The 23,927-nt window shown below is 52.6% G+C and overlaps 1 protein-coding gene across 13 annotated transcripts in view; it reads left to right on the top strand.

The window, feature by feature from the left end:
• RAP1GAP2 (RAP1 GTPase activating protein 2) overlaps nt 1-12,725 on the top strand; it is an 80,268-nt gene extending 67,543 nt beyond the window's left edge. For 10 of the 13 annotated variants that reach the window (XM_037411181.1, XM_037411201.1, XM_037411260.1 and 7 more), the window contains 8 exons: nt 3,913-4,050; nt 4,426-4,544; nt 4,865-4,978; nt 5,497-5,614; nt 6,003-6,129; nt 7,403-7,482; nt 7,690-7,725; nt 8,690-12,725. In XM_037411181.1, coding sequence (XP_037267078.1) covers nt 3,913-4,050; nt 4,426-4,544; nt 4,865-4,978; nt 5,497-5,614; nt 6,003-6,129; nt 7,403-7,482; nt 7,690-7,698 — 705 coding nt within the window. In that variant the 3' untranslated portion in view covers nt 7,699-7,725; nt 8,690-12,725. The remainder of the gene's footprint in view (nt 1-3,912; nt 4,051-4,425; nt 4,545-4,864; nt 4,979-5,496; nt 5,615-6,002; nt 6,130-7,402; nt 7,483-7,689; nt 7,726-8,689) is intronic. The other 3 variants (XM_037411190.1, XM_037411238.1, XM_037411198.1) reach the window with 2 other exon arrangements.
• The last annotated feature ends 11,202 nt before the right edge of the window (nt 12,726-23,927 follow it).

Raw genomic sequence — 23,927 nt, 5'->3', positions numbered from 1 at the left:
AGAGTTAAAATGCACCCAGGGCTGGCAAAGCACACTGTAGTGGAAGGTGTGGATGAGCGGTGCTGGGGGACAAGAAGGGTCCCCTGAGAGCAGGGTGGTGGAAGGAGGTGGGAGCTCACTGCCATCACTGCCTGCTCAGCCAGCAAACACCCAAGTGGTCCCAGTGGGAGCAGGCACAGGCTGACGTGGTTGCATTGGTGAGTGCTGACCTCTCCAGACCCCCTGGGCACCTGCGGAGCACGCCGGCATGCTGTGGCATCACCTTGTCTCGGGAGGCGTCTTGGTCCAGGGCCAGCACCCTGACACGGGCTGTGCCTGCAGTTGGGCTGTGCAGCTGCAGGGCAAGTCCTGCTCGTGGCCCTGGGCTGCTGGCTGACCCGCTGTGGCTCGGGGTCGCCGTGGCACGCTGCCTGTCCTGGCAGAGACGCCAGGGCCAGCTGCCACTGCACGTGCGTGGGAGGTGGTGGTCGTCATCATGTCTCCTGTTTTCAGCACAGTGAAAGGTGCCGAGTGTGGAGAGGGGAAACAGTGCTGGGTGTGCCAGGGGGATTGGGTGAGTGTGAGGGTAGAGAAGGGAGACTGGGTTGTAGGAGAAGAAAAAGAGGTAGAATGATGTGGAGGAAACTGAGCAACTGATGGAAGTAGGGACAGTGACGAGCTGGGCAGCAGGTGACATCCCTTGGAACGGAGAGGGGGGCAGTGCCTGATTCTTGTGGGATGAGCCAGTGCCAGACATCTCTGGTGAGGCTGCGACAGCAATGGGGAGGCAGCTGGGAAGGGCTGGTAGGTGAAAACCCAGGCTGCACCCGTGGGTGGGTGATCAGCAGAGCCCCGAAGCCAGGGCACCACATCCCTGCATGATGATGCCTGCGGCTGTGCTTTGGCCCGTGCAGCTCCCCCCATGCTGCTCCCCATGCTGCCCCTGGCATGTCGTCTCTGCGGGCAGAGGCAGCTTTAGCTGCACGTACAGCAGGGAGGGATGCTGGTATGGGGTGACCATCCCCGTCCTGGGCAGGGGGAGCTGCCCTGGCTGTGGCTGCACGGAAACAGCTGCTGCAGTTACCTTACAGGCACAGTTTCCTCTATAGCACAGACAGATTGTCACGGGAGGATGAGTCACCTCATCCTGCGCCCAAGGCTGCAGAGAGGGGTGAGCAGCTCCCTGATCCCCGCTGTGGCCAGAGGTGGGGGCTCAGGTGTGTTTTGTTTAGGTACAAGACATACAGAAATTGAGGTGCTGTGCAGTCCTACATCACAGTGTTCACTTCAGGGTCTGAGACCATGATGTTAAATATTTTATTTTTTTTTTGCATGCTTTTTGTGTACGAGAAAGTGGACTTTGCTCTCTTGGCGTTGCAGGGTGTGCCGGGGCAGGCGGTGAGTTCCGCCGTCCGGGCTGGGCTGCGTTTGCCCGGCTGCCTCGGGACTGCGCTGCTGGGCTGCCTGCTAGCTTATGTCCTCCACCGCACGCTGTCAGAGTGAATGGGGGAGAGGAGAGACGGTAAATAAGAGGGCTGGGAGGGGGTGAGACCTGATGCCCAGAGTTTCCTTTTGCCCGGTGCCTCACACCCGTGACCCAGCCCACGGACCCTTCATCCCCAGCCGCTCAGAGAAACGTGGAGTTCCTTTCTGCCGGGCTCTGAGCAAGAGAGAGGGGTGCCTTCGCCTCCCTGCTGCGGGGAGGGGAGCCGCTGGCCAGCCCCCCTGGCACGGGGTGTTGGGGTGCCCTGCAGAGCTCCGCAGCCTCCGCAGCCCAGGCAGAAAGATCCCTGCCTGCAGGGCACGAGCACCCGCCGAAGCTGCTGGCAGAGAGCAAGCCACCGGTTACTTCTATTTGCAAACACTGCCGGGTTTTGTATGGATTGCTGACCCTAATAAATCAGGTCTGACGGACCCTTGCTTGGTGTTTGTTACTGGATGTGCAGGAGGGGACCGCGCAGGGCTGTTGGCACAGGCTCAGCCTGGTGCAGGTCTGCCTGCAGCTCGGTAACCCCTGGTGCCAGCAGCAAAGCGGTGCCTCCACGCCATGGATACAGTGCCGGGCACCTCCAGAAATCTGGCCCTTGGTGGCTTGTTTCCTCCAAAGTCTCTTTCCCTTGAGATGGGATTCAGGGGGCTGGAGGAGAGCTAGGCACGGCGTGGTGGGTAGCGCAGGAGCAGTTCAGAGGGAATAGCTGTGGAGAGAAACTTCCCTGTAATTGGCACACTGGCATCACAGTCCAGTTTGGGCTCGTTTCTATGGTGACTGCAGTAATTAAAATACGGGTATAGATTGTTCTTTTTTAAGTTGTGCATTTCACTGCTGCTTTTCATAGCACGTGCCAGACTTTCAAAAGATCTCATGGTTGTATTTGTATGTGCCTGGGACAACAACTGAGAGAAGACTTTAAAAAAATAGCTCAGGTCCTGTTTAAGCACCCAGACGAGTGTTTGGATCTGCAGGTCTCTGCCTTTGGTATGCACCGCTCTGCTTGCAACTGTTTGAGTCAAAACAGGTTACAGCAGTCCTCTTCCCCTGCTTGTGTGGCTGGTGTTCGCAGAGCCTGGCCGTCGGCCCTTTCCCAAGGGATGTGGAGAGCTCTGCAGGGGCTGCGAGTCCCGTTGTGCCCAGGCCCAGCACAGCATGGCTCCGGGCTCTGCCACAGAGCTGGGTTGGACTCGGTGCCTCTTCTTCGTGCCTGGGAAGGCATGCCTGGCTGTGGGCATCCCTTGGCACATGGAGCTCCGGTGGGGCTCCAGCTCTCCAGGGCAGCCAGTGGGAACATGGGCACAAAGCTTTGCACTGAGCATCTCACTCCCATCAAAGCCAGCCTGTGCCAAAGTGGACAGGAATGTTTCAGGGTGGCTGGGAAGAGGCTGTGCTCTGCAGTGTGAGCGAGGTGCCCAAGGCTGTGGAGGAAGCACAGCCCTCAGCCTGGGTAGGGGGGATACCAGGGGCACTTTGGCCGAGGGGTTGGCTCACAGGAGTGTGGCACAGCAGCAGCTGTGGTCGTTGGTTAGCTGCATCCAGCAGCGGGGATGCAGCGGGAGAAGCGGTGCCGGGTGGGCTCTTGGCTGGAAGCTGTTCCAAGGCTTGGTGATACAGCTCAGGCAAGGGCAGTCCAGGGGAAAACATGTCCAGAGCCCGGGAGATCATGGCTGATGTGAAGAGTGAAGGCAGAGGGCTGCTTGGTTGGGAGAAATGAAGACACAAGGGAGCAGGGAGAGTCTGTGGGTGCCGTGAGATGATGCTGTGCAGCTCATCTCTGGGTCTCTTACAGATGGGTGCGCCAATCCAGCAGCAGCAGAGATTCAGGCCAAACATTTTTCAAGCATAAGCATGCTGAAGAACAGAAGTACTTTTGCATAGCTGTGAGGCCTCAAACGCTGGAGGTGTTTTGTGGCAGGTTGTAGAGGTCTGTCAGTGTACAGGAGAGGTACAGGCAGCCGGCAGGGCAGGAGGCTCCATGCAGGACCTGTCTTCTCCACGTCCAGGAAGAATCGCGAGGGGTGTGAGCATCCAAACACCAGCTCACAACTTGGCTGTGGTCCCCATTCCTGCTGAGGGGTTTGGGAGGTCGGCCAGGGGCTGCCCAGGAGGCAGGACTCCAGGGCTCGCGTCTGCTGCTCCCGGTCCCATAGTTGCAGTCCTTGGCCCTTGCACCCGGCGTCACAGAGGCAAAGGGGGAAAAATCTGATCTTGTCGTGGCTGCGGGGCTCCCTGAGGGGCGGCTCGTCCCCAGGCTGTGTGGGGCAATGGCTGCTCCTCTTACCTGTCGGGCTGTTGTTGCTGTGTGCCGGCTCTCGGGGGGGAGGGTCAGGCAGGTTGCTCTCCAGTCTGCCTGGGGAAGACCTGGGGCTGGGGAGGTGTTTTGGGGTCAGTTCGTCACAGGGTGGTGATGACCTGCTGTCCCCTCTCCCCTCCGGCCACAGAGAGCTATCCGTGTGCGCAGCCACTCCATGGAGACGATGGTGGGCAGCCAGAAGAAGCACCATGGCAGCGGCATCCCAGGCAGCCTCAGTGGGGGCATTGCACACAACAGTGGCGAGGTGACCAAGACCACCTTCTCGGTGAGCACGGCTGCGTGTCCTGCTGTCCCTCTGTGCGTCCCTTTCTCCCCTGCCTGGCAGGGCACTGCGCTGCGCTGGCATAGCCTGCCAGTCCCCTGCACAGGCAGTGAATGTAAGGGTGAGAAGGCTTGAGCAGACCGTGATTTTATGAGGGCTTTGTTCAAATTTGGCTTGTTTTGTGGAGGAACTGAAGATTAGCTTCCAGGGGTTTTCAGCCCCAAAGTACAAAGGAGATATAAAAGCAATTGTAGCATTACATGTTTTCTAGATGTGCAGACAGAGTTGCGGGCAGCACAATTTCTCATAGGGTGTTCAGCCTTCTGAGCTGCTAGGAAGGAGCTTTGCTCTCCAACATGGACTGTTCTGTGCTTTTAGCCCCCCATAACAGCAGCTGCTGCTAAGAACCAGTCCAGGAGCCCCATCAAGCGCCGTTCAGGGCTGTTCCCTCGCCTGCACACGGGGTCCGAGAGCCAGGCGGAGAGCAGGACAAGGTGGTGAGTTTGACAGCGTCCTGGTTGCTAAAGCTAAAACCCCCTATTAACACATTGAATATTAGAGAAGCTGTTGGTGGGTGCTGGAAACCTTGCCTGGGGCACAGCCTCCCCTTTCTGCACAAGCCAACAATGAGAGCTGCTTGTGCTGTGTTCGAGGAATTGTGCCTTGGATCCCTTCCCTCTGTTTTAGATCAAAGTGGTGGTATCCAGAGAGCATCTGTTACTCTTAGAGTTTAGCATTTGGTGGTAAGGACTATAATTTGACCATCCTTTTTAAGTCTCTTGTATAACTCGTGCAACCTGTCTCTTCGTGCCCTCAGCGACAGTGTTTCCGGAGCCCAGAAGACACCAGATTTGGGACATTCTTCCCAAGAGATGAAATCGGAAACTTCGTCCAACCCCAGCTCCCCTGAAATATGCCCCAGCAAAGACAGGTGAGCCAGGACGGGACCCATCTTTCTCTGACCAGAGCTCAGCAGACCATCAAGGACTTTGTCAACCAAAACCATCTCCAGGTTTTACTATAAATAAGCTTGATACTAAGGGAAGAAAAAAAAAAAAAGGAGGATTCTGGTGATTCATGAGCAGAGCTCCTTTATGGTCTGAAAATAGGCATCTTTAAAAAGAAGAGCAAAAGCAGTATGTGACAGAAGTTGCCCAAACTCTGGTGGCATGGGAGCTGGGAGGCCCATGGTGGCCGTGCCTCCCTGCCAGTGGGATGTCAGCCTGGCCCGGGGCTCCTGCTGGCGGCACCCACCAGCCACTTCATCCCATGCTTTTGGGAATGGTTAGTTACAGAAGCACCCCATGAGGTTGATCCCTGCGGCAGCTGCTGTGCCCCGGGGCTGTGCAGGAGGGTCTGCCCCACCATTGTAGCCTGAGGGACACCAAGGGACGCAGTTTTCTGAGTGACAACCACGTGCCCTTCGTTTTGTCTCGCCTCTCTTCCTAGGCCCTTTATCAAGCTGAAAGAGAATGGGAGGTCGAACATCTCCCGTTCCTCCTCGAGCACCAGCAGCTTCAGCAGCACGGCGGGGGAGAGCGAGACCCTGGAGGAGTACGACAGCGTGGTAGGCACCGAACCCGCCTTGTGGCACGCTTGGGCTCGGGACCCCGCAGCTCTGCACTCCCCTCGGCTCCCTGCTGCCTCCAGACCGTGGGTGGTCTCTGTCAGGGGGAGGTGCCCCCTGGCCTCCCGGGTGCCTCCCCCCCACTGACATCGGGGGGCTTAATCCTGTCCCCTGGTGCGGGGAGGAGGAGGGTAGGGTGCCTGGTGGGACAGCCCTGTGAGCCTTGTCGTGGACTGGGCAGTGCTCTGCACGCCGGGCCAGGAGGTTGCTCCAGCACAGGCAGGCAGCAGGGCGGCTATGAGCAGGGATGCAGTGGGGCATCAGGGGGGCGTGGGGAGAAAAGCTGGCTGCACAAGGGAAAGCCATATCCTGGTCTCTGCCCGTGCAGGGAAGCCAGCCATCTACAGCATCGCCATTCAAGCAGGACGTGTTTGTCTACAGCGCTTCGCCTGGCAGCGAGAGCCCGAGCATGGGGGCCACGGCCACCCCCGTGATCATGAGCAGGAGCCCCACAGGTGGGTCACAGGGGCATGGGAGGGCTGGGGGGAGGCACCAGCTCTACCTTTGCTCCTGGAAGCCCCCAGCTTCCCGCAGCAGCAGGTTGGGATGGGATCTCCAGCTCTGGGGCAGAGAAGCCCTCTCTTCAGCCTCACCCGGGCTGCAGGTGGCTGCCAAAGGTGATGGGACAAAGCAGTGGCCTCGCTCACCCTGGCAGGACGGGCATCCCATGGGATGCAGGGCAAGCCCTTGCTCATCCCAAAACCCTGATCCTGATGGGGCTGTTCTGGAGACACAGCCCCATGTGCTTTGTTTCTGTATTGCCATGGGGAACTTGTTTCCCTTCTAAATTAGAGTGCAGAGGTGGCTTCTGCTGTGGCTTTGTTTCCTCCCTTCTCCCCTGGCAGGCATGTACAGTAGTTGTGGAAACTTGCTGTCTCCAAGGTCTGAGCCATGACTCACAAATTATTTAATAAACAGGCAGCTTCCCTTGATCTTGGCTCCATTACCCCTACTGCTAACTCACTCAGCGACTCCATGCGTTTCAGTCAGATACTTTGCAAAATGAGGTGCAATTCAACAGGGTGAAATTGGCAGAAATGGCCCTTTGCTGGTGCATCCCATAGTGATGGCACTGGTGACGGTGCTGGGGGATGTCTGCAGCACTCACCCCTCGCCCGCAGATCCCTGCGGCTTTGGTTCCCTCATGCAGCAGAGTGCCTGCCGGGAGGCACTGCAATCCAAATGAAAACGCACATTATGAACTTGGGAGCTGTTTGAGAAATAGCCAGGGAGGCACAAATCCACCCCAGCAGCTCTTTAACTGGGAACAGCGCGAGAAGAAAGGTGGGCTGCAGAGTGCAGTCTGGCTGGCTTTTTGTATCCCAGCACCCCACAGGTGGTCCTCCTTATTTCATTAGTGATTTTCTAAACTATTAAATCAGCTCCTTTTAATGTTTAAAGTGTTTATTTTGTGTATTTCCTGCCAAGAACGTGGAAATCCACCCATACATTATACAAAACAGTCATTTCTTGTAGCCCTTTCAGTAGCATTTCCAGTAGAAAGACTGTGAAATGTAATTAAGCCTCAATTTGTTCCATCAAAAACATTTAATGTACAGATTTTCCCAAACATTCAGCCAAGACAGACTAAATATTGGTAGCACTCATGACAGTCTATTGTGGTGCCGAGCTGTCAGGCTGGTCGAGCGGCAGACAGCACTATAGCTTCAGCAAATACTTTTCTTCACAGAATATTACTTTTCTTCTTTGCTTTTCCCTTCCCTCCAGCAGATATAAAGAACAGAAACTCTCCAAGGTCAAACCTGAAGTTTCGCTTTGACAAGCTCAGCCACGGCAGCTCCAGTACGGTAGGTGCCGGTGGTTCTCGCCAAGTGAGACGCTGTGTGGCCGCATCCTGCCCTGCCCTGCCCAGCTGTGGGCACGTGGTACTGGGGGTCCGGGCTTTCCAGGGCTGCAGAGCCCATGAGGGGCAGTCAGGGAGGGAGGGGAAGGGATTTCATGACTTCTTGCCCCTTCATTTGCACCCCAACTCGTATTCTGTTCTTTTCATCTAGAGCCACTAGCAGGAAGAAGTGATGAACTTGTAAAAGGTGAGTGTTTGTACCACGATGTTGTGCAGAGTGACTTGCCTCGTCTGTGGCCAGGTGTGCATAGCTCACCTTGGCTAGCTGCACTGTTTGTTATTAAATATGTGATCAATAATATATCTTAAACCATCCTAAATGGATGAGGGCAGCAGTGAGATAAAAAAAAATAAGCAGTGAGGTTAGTGACTGACAGGCCTGTGCCCGTCCGTGCCGCTGTGTAGCTTTACGTGTTCCTTTCTGCAGTACATTTAGGTGCTCTCACAGCGCTTCTGCCACCTGCTCCGGAGGACGATGGGCCACAGCCCAGCAGGTTTTGTTTTTCCCCAGTTAACCACTGTGAAAGGCTTGTGCCCATCTCCACAGGCAGGATGAAGTTTGCTGTGCTTTGCTCTGCACTGCGGGTGGGAAAGTCGGGTGGGAAAGTGGAGTGGGAAATTCCACCTTCCAAAAACCAGGTGGAAATGGCCAGTTTACCAGGTGGATGCTGTGAGCAGGGGTGAAGGGAGTGCAGTGTGGTTAGCCAGGGCTCTCAGTGGCTGGGGGACTGTCTGACCAGCACATGCGGGACCACCAGCACCAGTGGGTGCTTTCAGGCAGGAGGCATTTGCAAGCCACAGGGAATTTATTTACTGTTCTTCTCACAGGCTCCAGTTCCTGGAGTCCTTCAATGTGATGAAATGTGGGTTTTCATTAGGAAGTTCCCAGCTGAGCAGAAGAGCCCATACAACTTGAAATGAGAGGAATTTCCATTTCTGAAAGCACGGGTCTCAGAAAGCCCTGATTTGCCACCCACCACTGAGTTCCCTGCTCTCCTGGCCTGGAAGCGGCAGTGACTTGGTGTCCTGGGGATGGGCACTGCCGCGGCTTCACTCCCTCCTTGGGATGGGTACTTCACAGCCATTGCTGCAGGACTGAGAACGCTCCCATTCCACAGGCTCTGACACTTTTATCCTTTTCTTCTTTGCAGAGATTTTTTGTTTCAACAAAGGGAAAACTCTTCAACATCCTGTGGGAAAACACAGGTCCTGGCCACGGGCAGAGAGATGCCCTCACCCCCTGGCTGCACCTCTGTGCCGGGAAGGAGCTCCCACCTTGTCACCATCTCTGCCCCGACAGGGACCCAGCCACCTTCCCACCGGCTGACCCCCTTGCCTGCAAGCGCCCTGTGCCCCCAACCTCACACCACGGGAGGAGACGTGTCTCTGGCCACACAGCACACGCGTGTGGCCGGGGCCCCCCGTCCCCTCCCTGGTGCTGGGCAGCATCACCACATGGACACCCACGTGGGCTGCGGCTGGTGGGTACTGGGCAGGCATCGTCCATCCCTGTCCCGACTCCTCTTGGGCAGGGGGGAAGCAGGACGGACCCCTGTGCAGTTCAGGTCCCTCTGTGCTTTATTTGCAGTTGTCAGTGGTGAAACGGGGGTTTATATATTTTTTTTTCCAAGGGTAGATGGTCCGGGCAAAATCACATTTGCTTGGATGAGGGGCAGTTCCCCTGCCCCATCATTTGCTGTCACTCTCCTCTGGAGACAACAGGGTGGACTTTGCCCCCTTGGCTCTTCCCAGTGTGACGTGGGCTGCAGCAGCTCATCCCCCTGCTCCCCCCCGGCTCCAGCTTGCTACCCAAAAACTTTTAGGGCAGATGCAGCCTCTTACTCTGTACTTACTCAGTTTCTGGCACAAGAGGAGAGCGTGCAAACTGGTCCCGGGGCAGCAGAGCTGGTCACCAAGGGCAACCCATCCCCTCTTGGCAACTTGGGACATGGTTTCAAGAGCCTCCCTGTTTTTCCCTGCCTGAAACTCTGAGTGCAGGCCTGGAAAAGATTAACCAAAGCTAAAGCTGTAGTGTATCTAAATACCAGAACTGGTACTCAGAGTGAATTGACCCGGTAGGCTCTGCTTTACCCTACGGCTTGGATCACCAGGCAAGCAAATGCATAAAACTCCAGGATTTGGATGGCATCAGGCTGCTCCGCCCCTTGCAGAATCCATCCTGCAGCTTTTGAACAGGATTTTGTTTATTTTGAAAGATGATGATTATGAATTCTGCAAGGTGACTTCCCCATAAGACCCTTTTCCAAAAAATACCTCTCTCAACATGCCAAGAAACCCTTTTGCTCTTTTACGGGACTTTGTCCAAAGTTTATTGAAGTCTGTCCATGAATTTCACATTGCTCATAGATTTCCCTTACCAGCTCTTTGAAAGATGCACTGCGATGCTGCAGAGCTGCTCCCTCCCCATTAGCACAGTGTGCGACCTTTGCAAAACCCCCCATGAAATAAGGTTCTTCATTTCAAGAATTCCTGATGATTCCTAATGGAAACAGAACTTTGAGTGCCAAAGTTAACTTCACACAGCTGGAGCTCCGAGGGGCACAAACGTACCCGGTGGGCAGTGTGAGGAGGTGCATGCAGGTTTGCACACCCAGAAGCAGCCCCAGGCAGCTGCCGCGGCTGCTCCCTGGAGGAGGCACCTCTCTCTCTGGGGGCAAGTCTTGTAGAAGCAAACCATGGCCTCCCCTCCTCCCCGCCACCTCCCCCTGGACCAGAGCAAAGCCAAGCCAAGCCGAACCGGCTCTGCTGACTGAGGCTTTGTGTCCACTGTCTGACAGCCGTACTATTCGGTGCACATAGGTGCTCCCACTTGTGCATGTGTTTTATCCATTTGTAAAGAAAAGGCTGTGGCCCTGATGGGAGAGGAGCCAGGTTAAAGGCGGAGAACAGTTTCACAAGCAGCAAGTGCGCTGTGTAGGACTAGGAAATACCAGTAACCACCAGTGGGGACACTCCCTCCTGCTTTCAGTGAGTTGCATTTCAATAGAGTTTAAATCTTGAGGTTTTCTTTGAAAGAGGGAAAGCACAGTGTGCTTAGCCCTGTCCGTAGCTAGCTCTAGATGTCTCAGGTTCCACACACCTTGCTGTTCAGCACTTCTATCTGATGACGCTTCAGTAGCACTTTCAAACCCACCCCCAGTTCTTCCTCTTAGAAGCTTTTGGTCTGGTTTATCTTATGCTGCGCAGTGAAATACTGACTGGTGCAATGACTTGCTTTGAGGGTCTGTTCTTGGTTTTGCTTTTTTCCCCTGAGAAGTTGCTTGATTCTGTAGACGTCATCATTCGCATGGGTGTTGATCTCCGTGAGATCTTTCAGCAGAAGATGCAATGGCTGCTGTCAGCTGGGTTTTTGATTTTTTGGTTTGGTTTGTTGTTTGTTTTTTTTTTTACTTGAAACTGTGACTTTCCTTTTTGACTTAGATTGATTTATAGAATTATTCAAATGGGATTAACAGGCAGGCAGAACAGTGTGAAGCTTCAGGAAGAGAGATGCAGTGTGCTGGATTTGTCTTTCCCCATGCCAGCACGCTGGAACAGCAGTGGGGCTGGGAGCCGAGGTCTGGCACAAGGTTTGCCACCAGCTTCTGTGTGATCTGGGACATTTTCAACAGGACTCTGCACAACCGGTTGTAAAAATCTACTGCAACATCCATAATAGCAACGGGGCTTTTAAAGCTCCTGCCCTGGCCGGGTGGTAGTGTGGTTTCTGCCTGCCTGCACCGCCTTGCTGCTGTGCACATGTGCCGCGCTCCTTTCAACCCCTGCATTGTCCCGTGGCGGTGCTGGGGACTGACCTGCCGTTGTGTTAAACCTTGGAGGCGTTTGCACTTCAAGCAGTGGGTGAAGGTGTTCCTCTCTATATATATTGCAAAATGTTTTGTGCTTGTGACACACACACATGCACATATGTATGTATAGAAAAGGGATTTTTTATATATATATATAACTATATATATATATAAAAATAAAGAATCCTTAACTGACACTAAAAATATTGGACAGTGCACTTTCCTTTCTGATCCCCACTGTTTCCATGCATGTAACTTCGACCAGACTCGGAAGCGACTTTGCATGCGGAGCAGAAGGGGCTCAGAAAGGCGGCTGGGGGAGGACGGGGGAGCCCCTGGCTGCATGGGGAGGTCTCTTCTGTGGCAGGGGTCACTGCTCTTCTCACCAGGGTTTTGGTGCCCTGCTTGCTCCCACTGTGCCCTGGCTGCCACTGGGCTTGGGCCAGTTCTGAGCGTGGTGGGGGGCAGAGGCTGGTCAGGCCCAGGTCCACCTCCCCAGTGCCGGTGCTGCAGGCTCCGAATCCCCACAGCAGAGCAGGAGGGTGCCCTGCTCCCCGATGCCTGCATCTCCTGTATTAGCCCTGGCCGCTGGTTTGCAGCTGCGAGAGCTGGCAGGGAGCTGCTGCCCCGGCTGGGCTTGTGTTCAGGAAAGTACTTGGCATTTACTTGCATCCTCTTGAAGTCCCACAGAGTCAAGCACAGGATTAACACTTAAGCACAACATGAAAGTGCTTTTTTTCTGAGCGCAAAGGGGGGATCCTAAGCACAAATTCGGTTTCTTTCCAGAGTTTTGAGGGTCTTCAGGAATGGCAGGTGAAGGGGCCAGGATATGTTGCTGGCATGAATGGGCTTGTAAACCAGGGCTGAAGTTTCTTGGCTGCCTTTGGCTTGGCTGTGGGAGGTGCTCAGCGCTGATAGCCTCTCTCAAAACCAGTGGCTGGTCAGAGCTCAGCACCTCTGCAGATCGCACCTTGCACTCACATTGCTTTGCTGATGTTCCAACTTCTGTTCCACTAGAGCTGGCAAAGAGTCTGTCATCCCCCAGTCCTAGAGCATGCTTTCATTATGTTTTAATGAATGTAGCACTGTGTATATTCTGCAAAGGGAAACGCTGAATTTATATCATTAGAATGTGAAGAGAGTTTATAGAGTGAAAATAAATCTTGAAGAAATGTATCTGACAAAGTTTATTTTTTATGTAGAGAGGCGGTGCTTTGTAGTTCCTGGTGGCCTATGTCTGTTGTAAATAATGTACATTTAATTTATTGCTATGGTAGCAGATGTATTTGTTATGTATAAAACTAAAGGTTCACAAATGTATATTTTGTTGCTTAAATGTGTCTTTGCAAAATTCACAATAAATAACATATTTTGTGTCCATATGTGTACTACGTTGTGTATGTCCAGAAGGTGACAGCTTTAGATGAGCTCTGTGGGAACATCCCTCTAAAAGCCATGTGGCAGCACAGGCTGGGGCTGAGCCGTTAATGGTGCGAGTCCCAGGTGAGCTCACATAAGGTCACAAGCAGAACCAGAGGAGCGTCAGGGTGCAAGAAGGTGTGAGTGGGGACGTCTCTGCTGATGCGCCTCACGCCAGGACCAGACCAGCAGGGGAGGACCCGCCTGCCTCTTTTACAAATGCATAGTGATTTTAATGAAGTGAACTGTTCTGTTTGAACTGGAATTAGCGCCCATAAAGCTCAACATAAACCGGTCCCTGTCAGCAGCCAGCCCGCGTGTGGTAAAGAAAATAAACAGGCAGCAATTCAGTTTGTCTAAACCAGCTCAGCTTACCTTGGGTCATCAGTCTCCAGCATCTTGGCTGCCTTTGGATGTCCTCCATGAGATAACTATGAGATTGGATTTTCTCTCTCTGGCTCCTTGGGATCTCTTCAAATCCCCCTAATTTCCCAGGACACTATGAAAAGCTGTTACTGTTTGGAGGCTGCGTGTCTGCTACATTTTCCCCATGGCTCAGGCTGAACGAAGTGCAAAGCTATTAGTGTTATTTTTTTAATGTTTTCTGACGAGGGGAATGAACCCATAAATTTGTACTTCTGAGAATAAAATACTTGCCTTTGCCAGGAAAAAAATTCCACCACGAGGAACATTTTGTTCACCTTGTGTAGTGCAGCAGCCCAGCTTGGGCGCCTGATGCTGCAGCCCCAGTGGCAGCCCCAGCTCGACACCATGGGGGATGCTCTGGCAGGACCATTGCAGCCTGCTTTACAGAGGGCTGGCAACAGGCAGGGCATCAGTCCTGCTGACTGATCGTTACTGGAATGTGGTAGGCAATAAGCTGTGGGGGTTTTGGTAATGTGCTGGAGATACTTCTCCTCTCGAGGAGATACTTCGCCTCATCGAGCCTGCCCTGACACTGCACAACCTTCACCATTTTCCATGTCAGCCAGGGATATCAGTTCTCTCCTCCCACTCAGCCTATTTTTTGGCCAAGGACAACATGCACAGAGGGCCTTTGCTGGCAACTTCAACAGACACCGCTCATGGGACAGGATCACCTCCTGCTGCCATCGCTCGGTGCTGGGCTGTGCCAGCTGGCTGGCACTGCCTCCATGGTCCCCCGGCAGACAGTGGCTGTTCATCTTGTCATTTTCCACCCTCCTGTCCAGATCTGGCACCCAGCATGTTTTGTGAGCTCTCTAGAGGAGCTCTGCTCCTTACGTGGCTGGCACTGGTAAGGTTTGACCTGGAAGGTAAAACAGCAATGAATTAGTGAAGGGTAAAATGCAAAGCACCGAATATGTTGCAGGTAGAAAAAGGAAAACAGAAAACACATCTCCATTAGCAATGCTCCTCACTAGGGCAGGGAAAAAAGAAAAAAAAAAAAAAAAAAAGAAAAAAAGAGATGGTGACTAAAAGAAGGATGAAGCATGGCTCCCACCTCGCTGCACTGGTAACCCAGTTTGGTGACATGGGTTGTCCACCCACCATGGGGACAGCTGGCATGGCAGTACCACCACCAGCAGAGTCCTTCCCTGCCCACAGCCCCGATTCCATGCTTTGGAGGTCATTTCATCTTTTGGATTCTAGCAAAGGGTGATGGCGAGGCAGCCGGTGAGGCTGAGGAGGAGGAGAAGCAGCCAGGTGATGGAGGTAGCTTCTGCTCGTGGACAAAAGAAAGAACAATGGCAGAGACATGACGGCTGCGGTGCCTGACCCTGGCCACGCTGCCATCGTGCGCAGGGATGGGGACAGGAGCAGCAGCTTGTACAGGTTGACTGAGGGGGATCGAAGACGAGCCCCAGCAGGCAGGCAGTGATGATCCTGCAACTGCAATCAGGCTGCGGGACATTTTACTGGTGTCCACTGATCCCACTGAATTAAAGGCCAGTTTTTGATTCACCACAAGTATCCTGGCACGAGGTTTCCACTGACACTTGGTCTGAAACGATGTCCCCATTCGATCCTCTCTGCAAAGAATATCTTCTATCTTGCCCAAGACAAAACCTCCCTCACATTTCAGACTTGTTTTGTCAAGGGAGTTCTCTATGTTTTGCTAAGGGCATCTGGCAGACGCTTTGGAAGAAGCACAGCTCTTGCGTATGAAGATGACTGTTAATTATGGGCCAGAACTGCCAGGAAGTGACTTTCCTATCAATGGACATTTTGGTAAAAAACAAAAAACCAAAAAAACAAATACACACCCCCACCCACACCCCCACCCCCGGTCTGCCTCATTTACTTGATTTTGAATCAAGGAGTCAATTTTGTTGTTTTTCATCAAGACGGCAGTTTTTGAGAAGAGCAGTGAAAGACAGAAAGGGGAAAGCCTGGTGGGACGGTGGGACGCTCCCCCCTGCAGTCCCATGGGGTCAGGTGTGCAGAGGACAGCGTCCCCAGGCGAGCTGCGGACCCTCACCTCCACGGCCACCCTTCCCCTGCCCGGCGGGCGTACCGCAGCCATCGTCCCCCAGGGATGCCGTGAGCTGGCGGAGCCCTGGGTGCGATCCTGCCCCGCTGGTGCCCGCCGGAGGGAACGTTCTTCATGACATCGGGGACCCTGCAGGCGCCCTTCGGTCCCGGAGCCGCCGAGCCGGGCGCTGGGCAGTAGGGTCCCCGCAGACCCGCCGGTGCCGCTCGCCTTCGCCGGGGACGCGGGTTGGCGCTGGCGGTCGCCGCGGGCGTTTCTGGCGAGTGAAGGTTTCTCGGGGTGCAAAGCCCCGCCGCTCAGCCCGGCCTCCACCGCGGAGTACAGCACACGCTGCTCCATGCTACCGGCACGTGCAAGATACCACAGCAGAAACCAGAGCGTTTACGCACGAGTATCTGAGCGCTTCCCGTGGGGTACACCCCCCACAGCCCGCAGGGCCCCGCTGCCCCCTCGGCCGGGCGGCCCAGCCCGCAGCAAGGGGGGCCGCCGGCAGCGCGCGAGGGGAGGCGCCCCCGCCGGCCGGGCCCGAGTCCCGAGCACCGGGGCGGCCTCCGTGCCGTCCGGGCCCGCGGGGCGCGGCGCGGGGACTGCTGCCCCCTAGCGCCCTGCAGGCGCCCTGCAGAGCCGGGCGGGGGGACCCTCGGCGGGACCCCGGTGGGACCCCCGCGCCACCCGCCGCTGCCGCCCCCCCGTCGCGCCCCCGAGCTGACCGGGAGCGCGCGCCGGGGGCTGCACGTGGCCTCAGCGCGGGGCGGCCCGGCGCGTCGGGTGGCAAATGGAAGCCAGCTGGGTGGCCCAATTACCGGCCGGCGGGGCTATGAGGGGCAGCTGCGGGTTGCAGGGAGGGTCTGTCCCTGCTCGGCCCCCGGGCTGACTTGCTGCCGTGTCTCGTCTGCTTGCAGGTAGCGAAGTGCTCCTGATGTGGTAATTAATCTTTTTGTTGTTTGGTTTCTTTGGTTTTTAAGGGATGGGGAAGGGGCTGGTGTGGTCCCCAGGGAGTGGGAGAATCTGGGAAGCCTGGTGTGTGGGCAGGGGGTTTGTAGGTGCCAGTGATGGACTCTGCAGCTCCCTGCAGCAACGCGTGGTGCTGGGTACCTGCTCCAGTGTCGCTGACCCTGCTGTGCAGGCTGGGAGCCTTTCTGCTGCAGAGGCCGAGCCACTGTGTCATGGGCTGCCTGACCTCAGAGCCTCCTTTCTGCTGTTTTTAAGCATCACGGTTGCCTCTTTGTTGATTAGGTAACACTATGTCCTGGGGTGGGGTGGGGGTTTTGCAACACCGGTTTGTGGTGTGGAGATGGGAACTAGAGCCTTGCCCTGGCTTGCAGCCCTTGTGCGCCTGCCAGCTGACCAGCGTCTTTCCGCTTCTTCACCAGGAAGTCCTCCTGAATGCTCAAGCTGCAGCGCCCGTAAGAGTGCTCTGTCTGCTGAAAACCAAAGATAAGGCTTAATGGGTATGGCTACAATAAAGCTTTGGTGGTAAGTGTTTGCTGTTAGGGCTTTTAGTGGTGATGGCATGGAAGTATATAAATAGAAAACAATTATGCTTCTGAGAAGCTGATTTGAAGTTATTAGCTTCTGCAATGTATGCATAATCATCAACACAAGGGAGAACATATGCTTTTTTAATAAAAGCATTTTGTCTTACAGTATGTTAAAAAGTTAGCTTAAGCTATTTGTAAACTCAGGAGGCTTTTAAAAATAGACCGAGGTGCGTAATCGTAGAAGTCCAGAAGCTAAGTATTGGGAACTGATGTGCTGGTGACAACTACCTTAATGTGTAAAACCAGAGTTTGGATTTGTAACACCCCAGTGTCGATGGGGGGAGGAAAGGGCAGGTTTCCTCCACATAATCTTTCTGAAAATGTCTTGGGTGTGGGGTGGAGTTGAAATGCAGCAAGTGGTCGCTGTTTGCCAATTAGCTTTTGGGTCTGCACCTGTAATGCCCTGACCAGCTGCGTTTCCCTTCAATACTTTGAGTATATGAATGTCCCTAGGGGAATGTTACTTTTTCTTTTACCTGAAACATGTTATCGCTGTGCAATGCCTGGGAAAAGCTGTCTGGGATCTCAGTTCGCTTTCTCTTGCTGGTCTTGCACAAGGAGGGCTGTAGCTGTGTATTTTCCAGCTGTGTGTTTTATGGTGCACGTGAACCAGGAGTCTGAACTGCTGGCTTCGACTTCTCCCTCAGGCCAGGGGATCTGGGCGTCTGCTGTAACGTAAGGGCTGATCCTACAGTCAAGCATGTTCATATCCTCATTTGCATACTGGAGAACATCCACTGTGGATTCTGTAAGGAAAAAAAGCATGCGTGGACCTGTTGTGATCTTGGCCCTTCTAAATGTGTAGCAAACCCAGCCCCCATCTATGTGCAGCCCTTTAACGAAGTCCTGCCTGGGCTTGCTCTGCACTGCCAGTGGACTGGGCTGTAGCAGCCCCCCAAGACCCAGCTCCCCCGTGAATTAACTCTGTCCCTCCTGTCTCGCTCCTGTGAGGTGCAGCATCCTGCTGTTGGAACTTCAGAGGGTCTGGAGGCTACACCTGGAAGGAGGGGATGCCTGACTCCTGTTTTCCTCAGTGTGTAGTAGGGGATGAGCTGTGTGTCACCCAAAATCAGACTCTCACAAGGCGGTGTTCTTAAGTCCAGGGACAGGTCCTCACAGGAATGTGAAAACTAGCTGGGCACTAAGTTTGGAAATTCTGGTTTGGTGTTGGCTTTTTTGTTTTGTATATTCAGTGTCCAAGACACAGTGAATTGAAGAGCAAAAATATTCTGAGATGCAGATGTCTCTCTGAATTTTCCAGGGCATCACTGAATTTTTACCACTGTGGATGCAACTAGCATCCCCTCAGGTGGGGCATCAAATTGGAGATCGCCTCCAGTCCCTGCAAAAAGCAGCAGAAGGGCACCTCTGCTGCTCCACAGCACTTCAACCTCTGGCAGCAGCGGGCAGCCTGTGGTGCCGGGTACAAGGTCCGTTGCCCCTCTCGCAGGATGCTGGCTGTGACTCCTCACCTTGGTAAGGAGCAAGATTTGCTCACTTCAGCAATCAGCTCTCCTCATACAGTAAACAAAGGGATTTGTCTATAGGAGGGTTTTCTGGCTGAGGCCTTTGACCATCTTTTGATCTGGTTCCGCTCGGGGGGGAGCCTGAGGTTCAGCCTAGCGATCTGGGTCTCAAGGGGGATGATTGTGCTCTGCTCAAACACACAGGGCAGTTGCCTGCTTCTCCCGAAACCTGGGCCTGCTGTAACAATTCCATTTGGGTTCCCCACGAGTCCTGAAAGGCATAGCCATGCATGCACAAGCCATTTTAAAAGTGTCACAATTGATCTTGAAAGAGTAATAAAATGGAGCTTGTTAATAGCAGAAAACCCGTGTATCCAGTACTCTACACATGTAATGAATCCATCTAACTTGCAGCAGGCTGGTTATGTCAGGGAATGCTTTGTAAAAATTTAAAATTAATACTCGGATATCTTCTTTTCATTAAAATATTACATTTTAATGACTATTATTTTAAAATAAGGTTTGTTCCGAGAGTTGAAAGGGAAGAATAATGTGAAGAGCAATGCAGGAAAACCCACTGAAGGAGTGAAGTGATGTGCTCTTGGTCGAGGTCCCTGGAAGGCTGGGCACTCTGTGAGGGAGCTGCACTACCAGCAATGCACTTGCTGTTCCAGAAGCTCGGGGAGCTGCGTGGCGGGCCAGCCCAGCCTTGCACCTTGCTGTGTGGGCCGGTGGCAAGTGCGAGGCCAGGACAGAACCCCCCAGGCTGGGGACAACTGAGTGACTTACGTGGCGTGCTGGGGTTGGAGGTGGGCACTGCTTACCCACCTGTAGTAGATGTAGGCTGATGATGTGTAGATGTAGTCTGCAGGTTGTACCTGCCCCATCTAGACAGGTGACAGGGATGGCTCTGAAGTGCAGCAATACTTCTGGTGCAGAGGTTACATTTTTTCCTCGGTACAGAACAGCAAAAGTAACTTGAAACTGCAAAATACTTCCTAATTACAGAAAACGTTGTGAATTCCCTGAATCCCTTTGCCACAAGGGTGACATTTTGCTATGGAGTGTAAGAACAGAGGCTTAATACAGCCTGAACGACCATGTTACAAGGGCTGTCAGTGAGAACATTGATTTTAGGTGTTTCTTAATTACTGTGGGTTTCTTAGAGCTGTTTGAGGAGCAGGAGCAGCAATGTGTGACTATTCTTATCCTGTTCTGCAGTGGGAGCCACACATAACCACTGTGATTTTTGTTTAACAAGACTTCTTGAAACTGGCAGAAGCAGGCAAGGCGGTTAGGGCTGGGGAACCTGCTGGAGTGAGAAACATTACTGCTGTGCCATGGAAGGGCTGTTAAATTAGCTGGGGAGTATAGGAGAGAAGGCGAAGCTTTACCAGATCAAGGCAAAAGAAAAGACTCAGCAGGTGCCTGTCTTGCATATGTGAGCTGAGTAAGGAGCGTGCAGCAGTGTGTTCTCAGCTGTGCCTGTGGCTGCGGCTGCCCTGCAAAGTGCCCCAGCTCTGTTTTAACATGCTGCTCCGACTCCTGGACAGGGGGCCTTGGCCAAATGTGACTTCAAAATTGAATCGTTTTATTTTACATGGTCTGTAACAAATGCTTTGTGAAACCCTGAGTTGCTTTTTAGCAAAAAGACTTTTGGGTCTGTTTCATTTCAGAAACATCAAGATTTTTGTTATATTTGGGGCTACTTGAAACACTCTACAATTTTACAGGGTCTTGATTACTACTCGCTCCCTACCAGAAACATGCAACAAACCCACCACTGCTGACCCTGCCTGGCTGGCTCGGGACTGTTGTGCTGGGAGGAGGATGCTACTCTCAGCTGGCCCTTGCCGTGAGCAGGACCAGAGAGCATGGGGTGCAGCCACGTGCTCCTTGCCCCAGAGTGAGCTATGAAGGGGTAGGTACAGCTGAACAGGAGGCAGCCAGCTGTGAAACAGTGGTTCACAGTGGGGCTGGTCAGGGTCCTCCCTGAGCTCAGCACCTGTGGGTTTTGCCTTTGCTTTGCCCGAGGCTCCCCCACTGCAGGGAGTAGCTGCCATCAGTCAAGGAATTTCAGGGGATGTTTGGCTTTGTGGCAGTCAGTGTCCTTATAAGTGTCTTGGAACAAAAGATGTAAAATGTTTAGGATGGGGTCAGCCCCTGGAAATCCTCTTTGTGCAGGAGACTGTGACAGGAATTCAAACTGCTGTAAACAACTGAATGTGAGAAACTGCAAACCCATGGAGCCCTTCAGTACTGATGAGCTTGCCTGGGACGTACCTCTTCTGCACTCGGGCAACACTCATAACTGGCTTAATCAAAAAGGGGAATTTTCTGCATTTTCTTCCTTGCATTTTTCAGTGGCAAGAGTGTACACTCATAACTGTTTTCATAATTTAATTTTTATTGGTCAGTAAAAAATTATATGCATTCATTTAGTACACATGACATTATTCTGCTTTGTAATTAATCTGGACAGCAAGCGAAAACAAGCAGGGCTTCATCTTCAATTGTAGAGGATACCCTTTTGTGGTTAACCCTGGCTGGTGACTAAGCATCACGTGTGTGAGAGGATTGGAAGAGTAAAAGTGAGAAAACTTGTGGCTTGAAATCAAGACAGTGTAACAGGTAAAGCAAAATCTGCATGCGCAAGCAAAGCAAAACAAGGAGTTCATTCAGCGCTTCCCATGGCAGGCAGGTGCTCGGCCATCCCCCAGACAGCTGGGCTCCAGCACACCTAACGGGGACTTGGGAAGACAAGTTCCATCTTCTTCCCCCAGCTTATACATGCTCAGCTTGATGTCCCATGGGATGGAACGTCCCTTTGGCTGGCTGTCCTGGCTGTGTCCCCTCCTGACGTCTTGTGCCCCCAGCCTGCTCGCTGGCAGCACCTGGGAAACTGAGAAGTCCTTGGCTTAATACAAACATTACATGGCAGCAACTAAAACCATCGGTGTGCTATCAGCCTTGTTCTCACACCAAACCCGAACTGTGGCACTGCATCAGCTACTAAGAAGAAAACTAACTCTCTCCCAGCTGAAATGAGGACACCTCTGGACCCTGTAAGTACAGGTGATTTATTTGGTGACAGAGTACAAGTGGCATTCATCTTCCCTGAGGTGGCTGAACACCTTGTGTGTATTCAGCTCAAACTGTAAGAGGACCGTTGAAGTCAGCTGCCATCTCCTAGCTGAGCTGGGATGGGTGGGATTATCCAGAGCCTCTGCCATGTCACGTTTCCCCATTTCCAGTCAGGGCTGGTGCCTCTCTGGCAGCTGCACCATTGCCTGCTGGCACAGTAAGCTTATCTGGTAAAACCCAAGACTATTATTATGCAGTGCAAAATTTTTCACAGTTCCTCATATACGGAGCAGTAGCAACCCTGAGAGGTTTAAATAAATTAAGCTTTAAAATTAGTCTGAGACTGTTGACAGTTAAACAGGCAGCTCAGACGTATGTTTTAAAGGTACAGAGATCTTTTCTAGACTCAGCAGATGGGCAAGATGGGAATTAATGGTTGAGTGTTCCAGCCAGAATTTGGAAACTTGCCCAAACAGTCTGGACTCTCAGATTTGGTAGGAGGGAAACTCAAATTCTCCAGACAACTGGAAAACAGCTCAAAACAGACATTTCGGCCAGAATTGCTTCATTCACTCTTCCAGTTTAAACAAACTGCAAGTTCTGGAAACAACTGCCTAAATCCAGGTTTCAGAGGATTTGGGGGATAGTAATGGAGCAAAATTTCTCACTGTTATAGCTGAGATGGACCAAATCCTTAAATAATGTGCTTGAGAGTGCTCAGCTGCGGGGAGTCTTACTCATCAGGTGAAACACAAACCCAGATATTGCAGATCCTCTTCCCAAGAGGTCACTGAGCTTAGTCTGATTTCTAGTATGGGGTTAGGTTTTTCTGAGCAGGAAGCTCTTCTAGTTTTAGCTGAAGAACCTGTTTCAGTTCAGCCCTAGAATATTTGAGACACTTGCCATAATTTATTCCAGCAAGTAGCTGCAATTATGATATGCTGTGTACACAATTTTACAGTGCAGCCTTATTCTATATAATTTTGAACTTGAGATGCTCCAGTCAGGACCGTCATTCTCTGGGGTCTAAGACAGATGCACGTGATGAGTGGCACTTTGAAACTCTGCTGCTTTTCCTTTTCTTATGAACTACAGAGAATCCATTCAAGCATGAATCTAGGTCTAAGAAGAAAATACAAGTAATCATCACAGCATTTATTTCCTAGAGGTTTATTACTAGATTACTCACTGAATTAAGATATCTTCTTCAGTTGTGCAACGGTATTGGTTTGCGTGATTTTCTCACCTGGAAGTTATCTTTCTTTCTCTGCACTTTACAAGGCGTTAGCAGTTTGCTTGTTTTTTGTTTTTTTAATTCATTCAGTTCCAGATTTCCTCAGAACTAAGAACGGAGTACCCAGCTTGGTTTTGGGAATGAATTGCTCATTCTCAGCCAGAGCTGGGAACACAGTGGCTTTTGCTTGGCTCCTTACCTGCTCGGAGGACTGGGATCATGGAAAGATGGTTGAGGACTTTTACTGCCCAAGCATCTTCTCTGCCTCTTGTAGGTATGCTGACTATGTCATGGACTTCTAGTTCTGATCGTGGAAGAGAATATTTTGGTCATTCAGTTACAGGAGCGTCTGAAGACATGAAGTAGGCTTTGATGCTACAAGCACAGCACATAACTGTACCTAAAACTTCACACAGGGTACTTGAATGGATCACAAACACAGCAGCAAGGGGTTGCTGTCAGCCCTTCAGAATCCCAGCTCACTGTTGCGAGCCTGTAACCAAACATAAGTCACCACACTGATGTGCTGCCTCCCCTGGTTTGAAAACCGCTGACCTAAACAAGTGACATTTGGGACCCACCATCTGTGGCAGAAGCTGGAGTAGAGCCAGCTGCCCTGCCTCAGCCGCGGTGTGGGGAGGGAGCGGCGTTCAGTGTCCGCACGTGGCCAGGGAAAACCAGAGCCCCTTCTCTGCTCTGCTGGCTTTGTGTTAGGCAAAGCTGGGTCGGAGAAGCCTGAGATGCTGCTGCCCTGCCCGCTCCCCTGGGCAGCACCTGGGGTCACCTGCATCGAGCACCCAGCACCATTGGCTTTGCCTTGCCTGGGTGCTTGCTGGCAATGCTTGCGGCAATGCTTGTAGCCCTGCTGCCACCCACCAGTGAACCGTGACAACCCAACCACAATTAAAAGTGGTTAGACATTTTAAGGCTGTTCTGAATCATCTTCAGAGCTTATCAGATCTGGCAGAACAGTGTGGTACATCTATTAGGGAAGCTGATAACACTGCCTGTCTTTTTAATGAAAGTCTATATGCACAGGATAATCATGCTGAATAGTACTCATTGGAAAACCTCCTAAATGTAATTTATCAAGTAACTTTCTAGTCACTGTAGGAAAGTAGAATGAAGAATGAAATCACAGGATGGTTTGGGTTGGAAGGGACCTTTACAGATCATCTACTCTGGCTCCCTTGCCGTGGGCAGGGACATCTTTCACTATATCAGGTTGCTCAAAGCCCCCTCCAAATGTGACTTTGAGCATCACCAGTGATGAGGTGTCTGGGCATCTCTGCTAGGTCACTGGTCCAGATCCAGCTCTGATGGATGGCTTTATGCAGCTTAGGAAGCAATCCAGGCAGGTGCT

This window comes from Falco rusticolus, chromosome 1 (genome assembly GCF_015220075.1).
Source record: "Falco rusticolus isolate bFalRus1 chromosome 1, bFalRus1.pri, whole genome shotgun sequence".
Taxonomy (NCBI): domain Eukaryota; kingdom Metazoa; phylum Chordata; class Aves; order Falconiformes; family Falconidae; genus Falco; species Falco rusticolus.
Note: the sequence above shows the minus strand (reverse complement) of the source record. Positions and strands in the feature narration are given on the sequence as shown.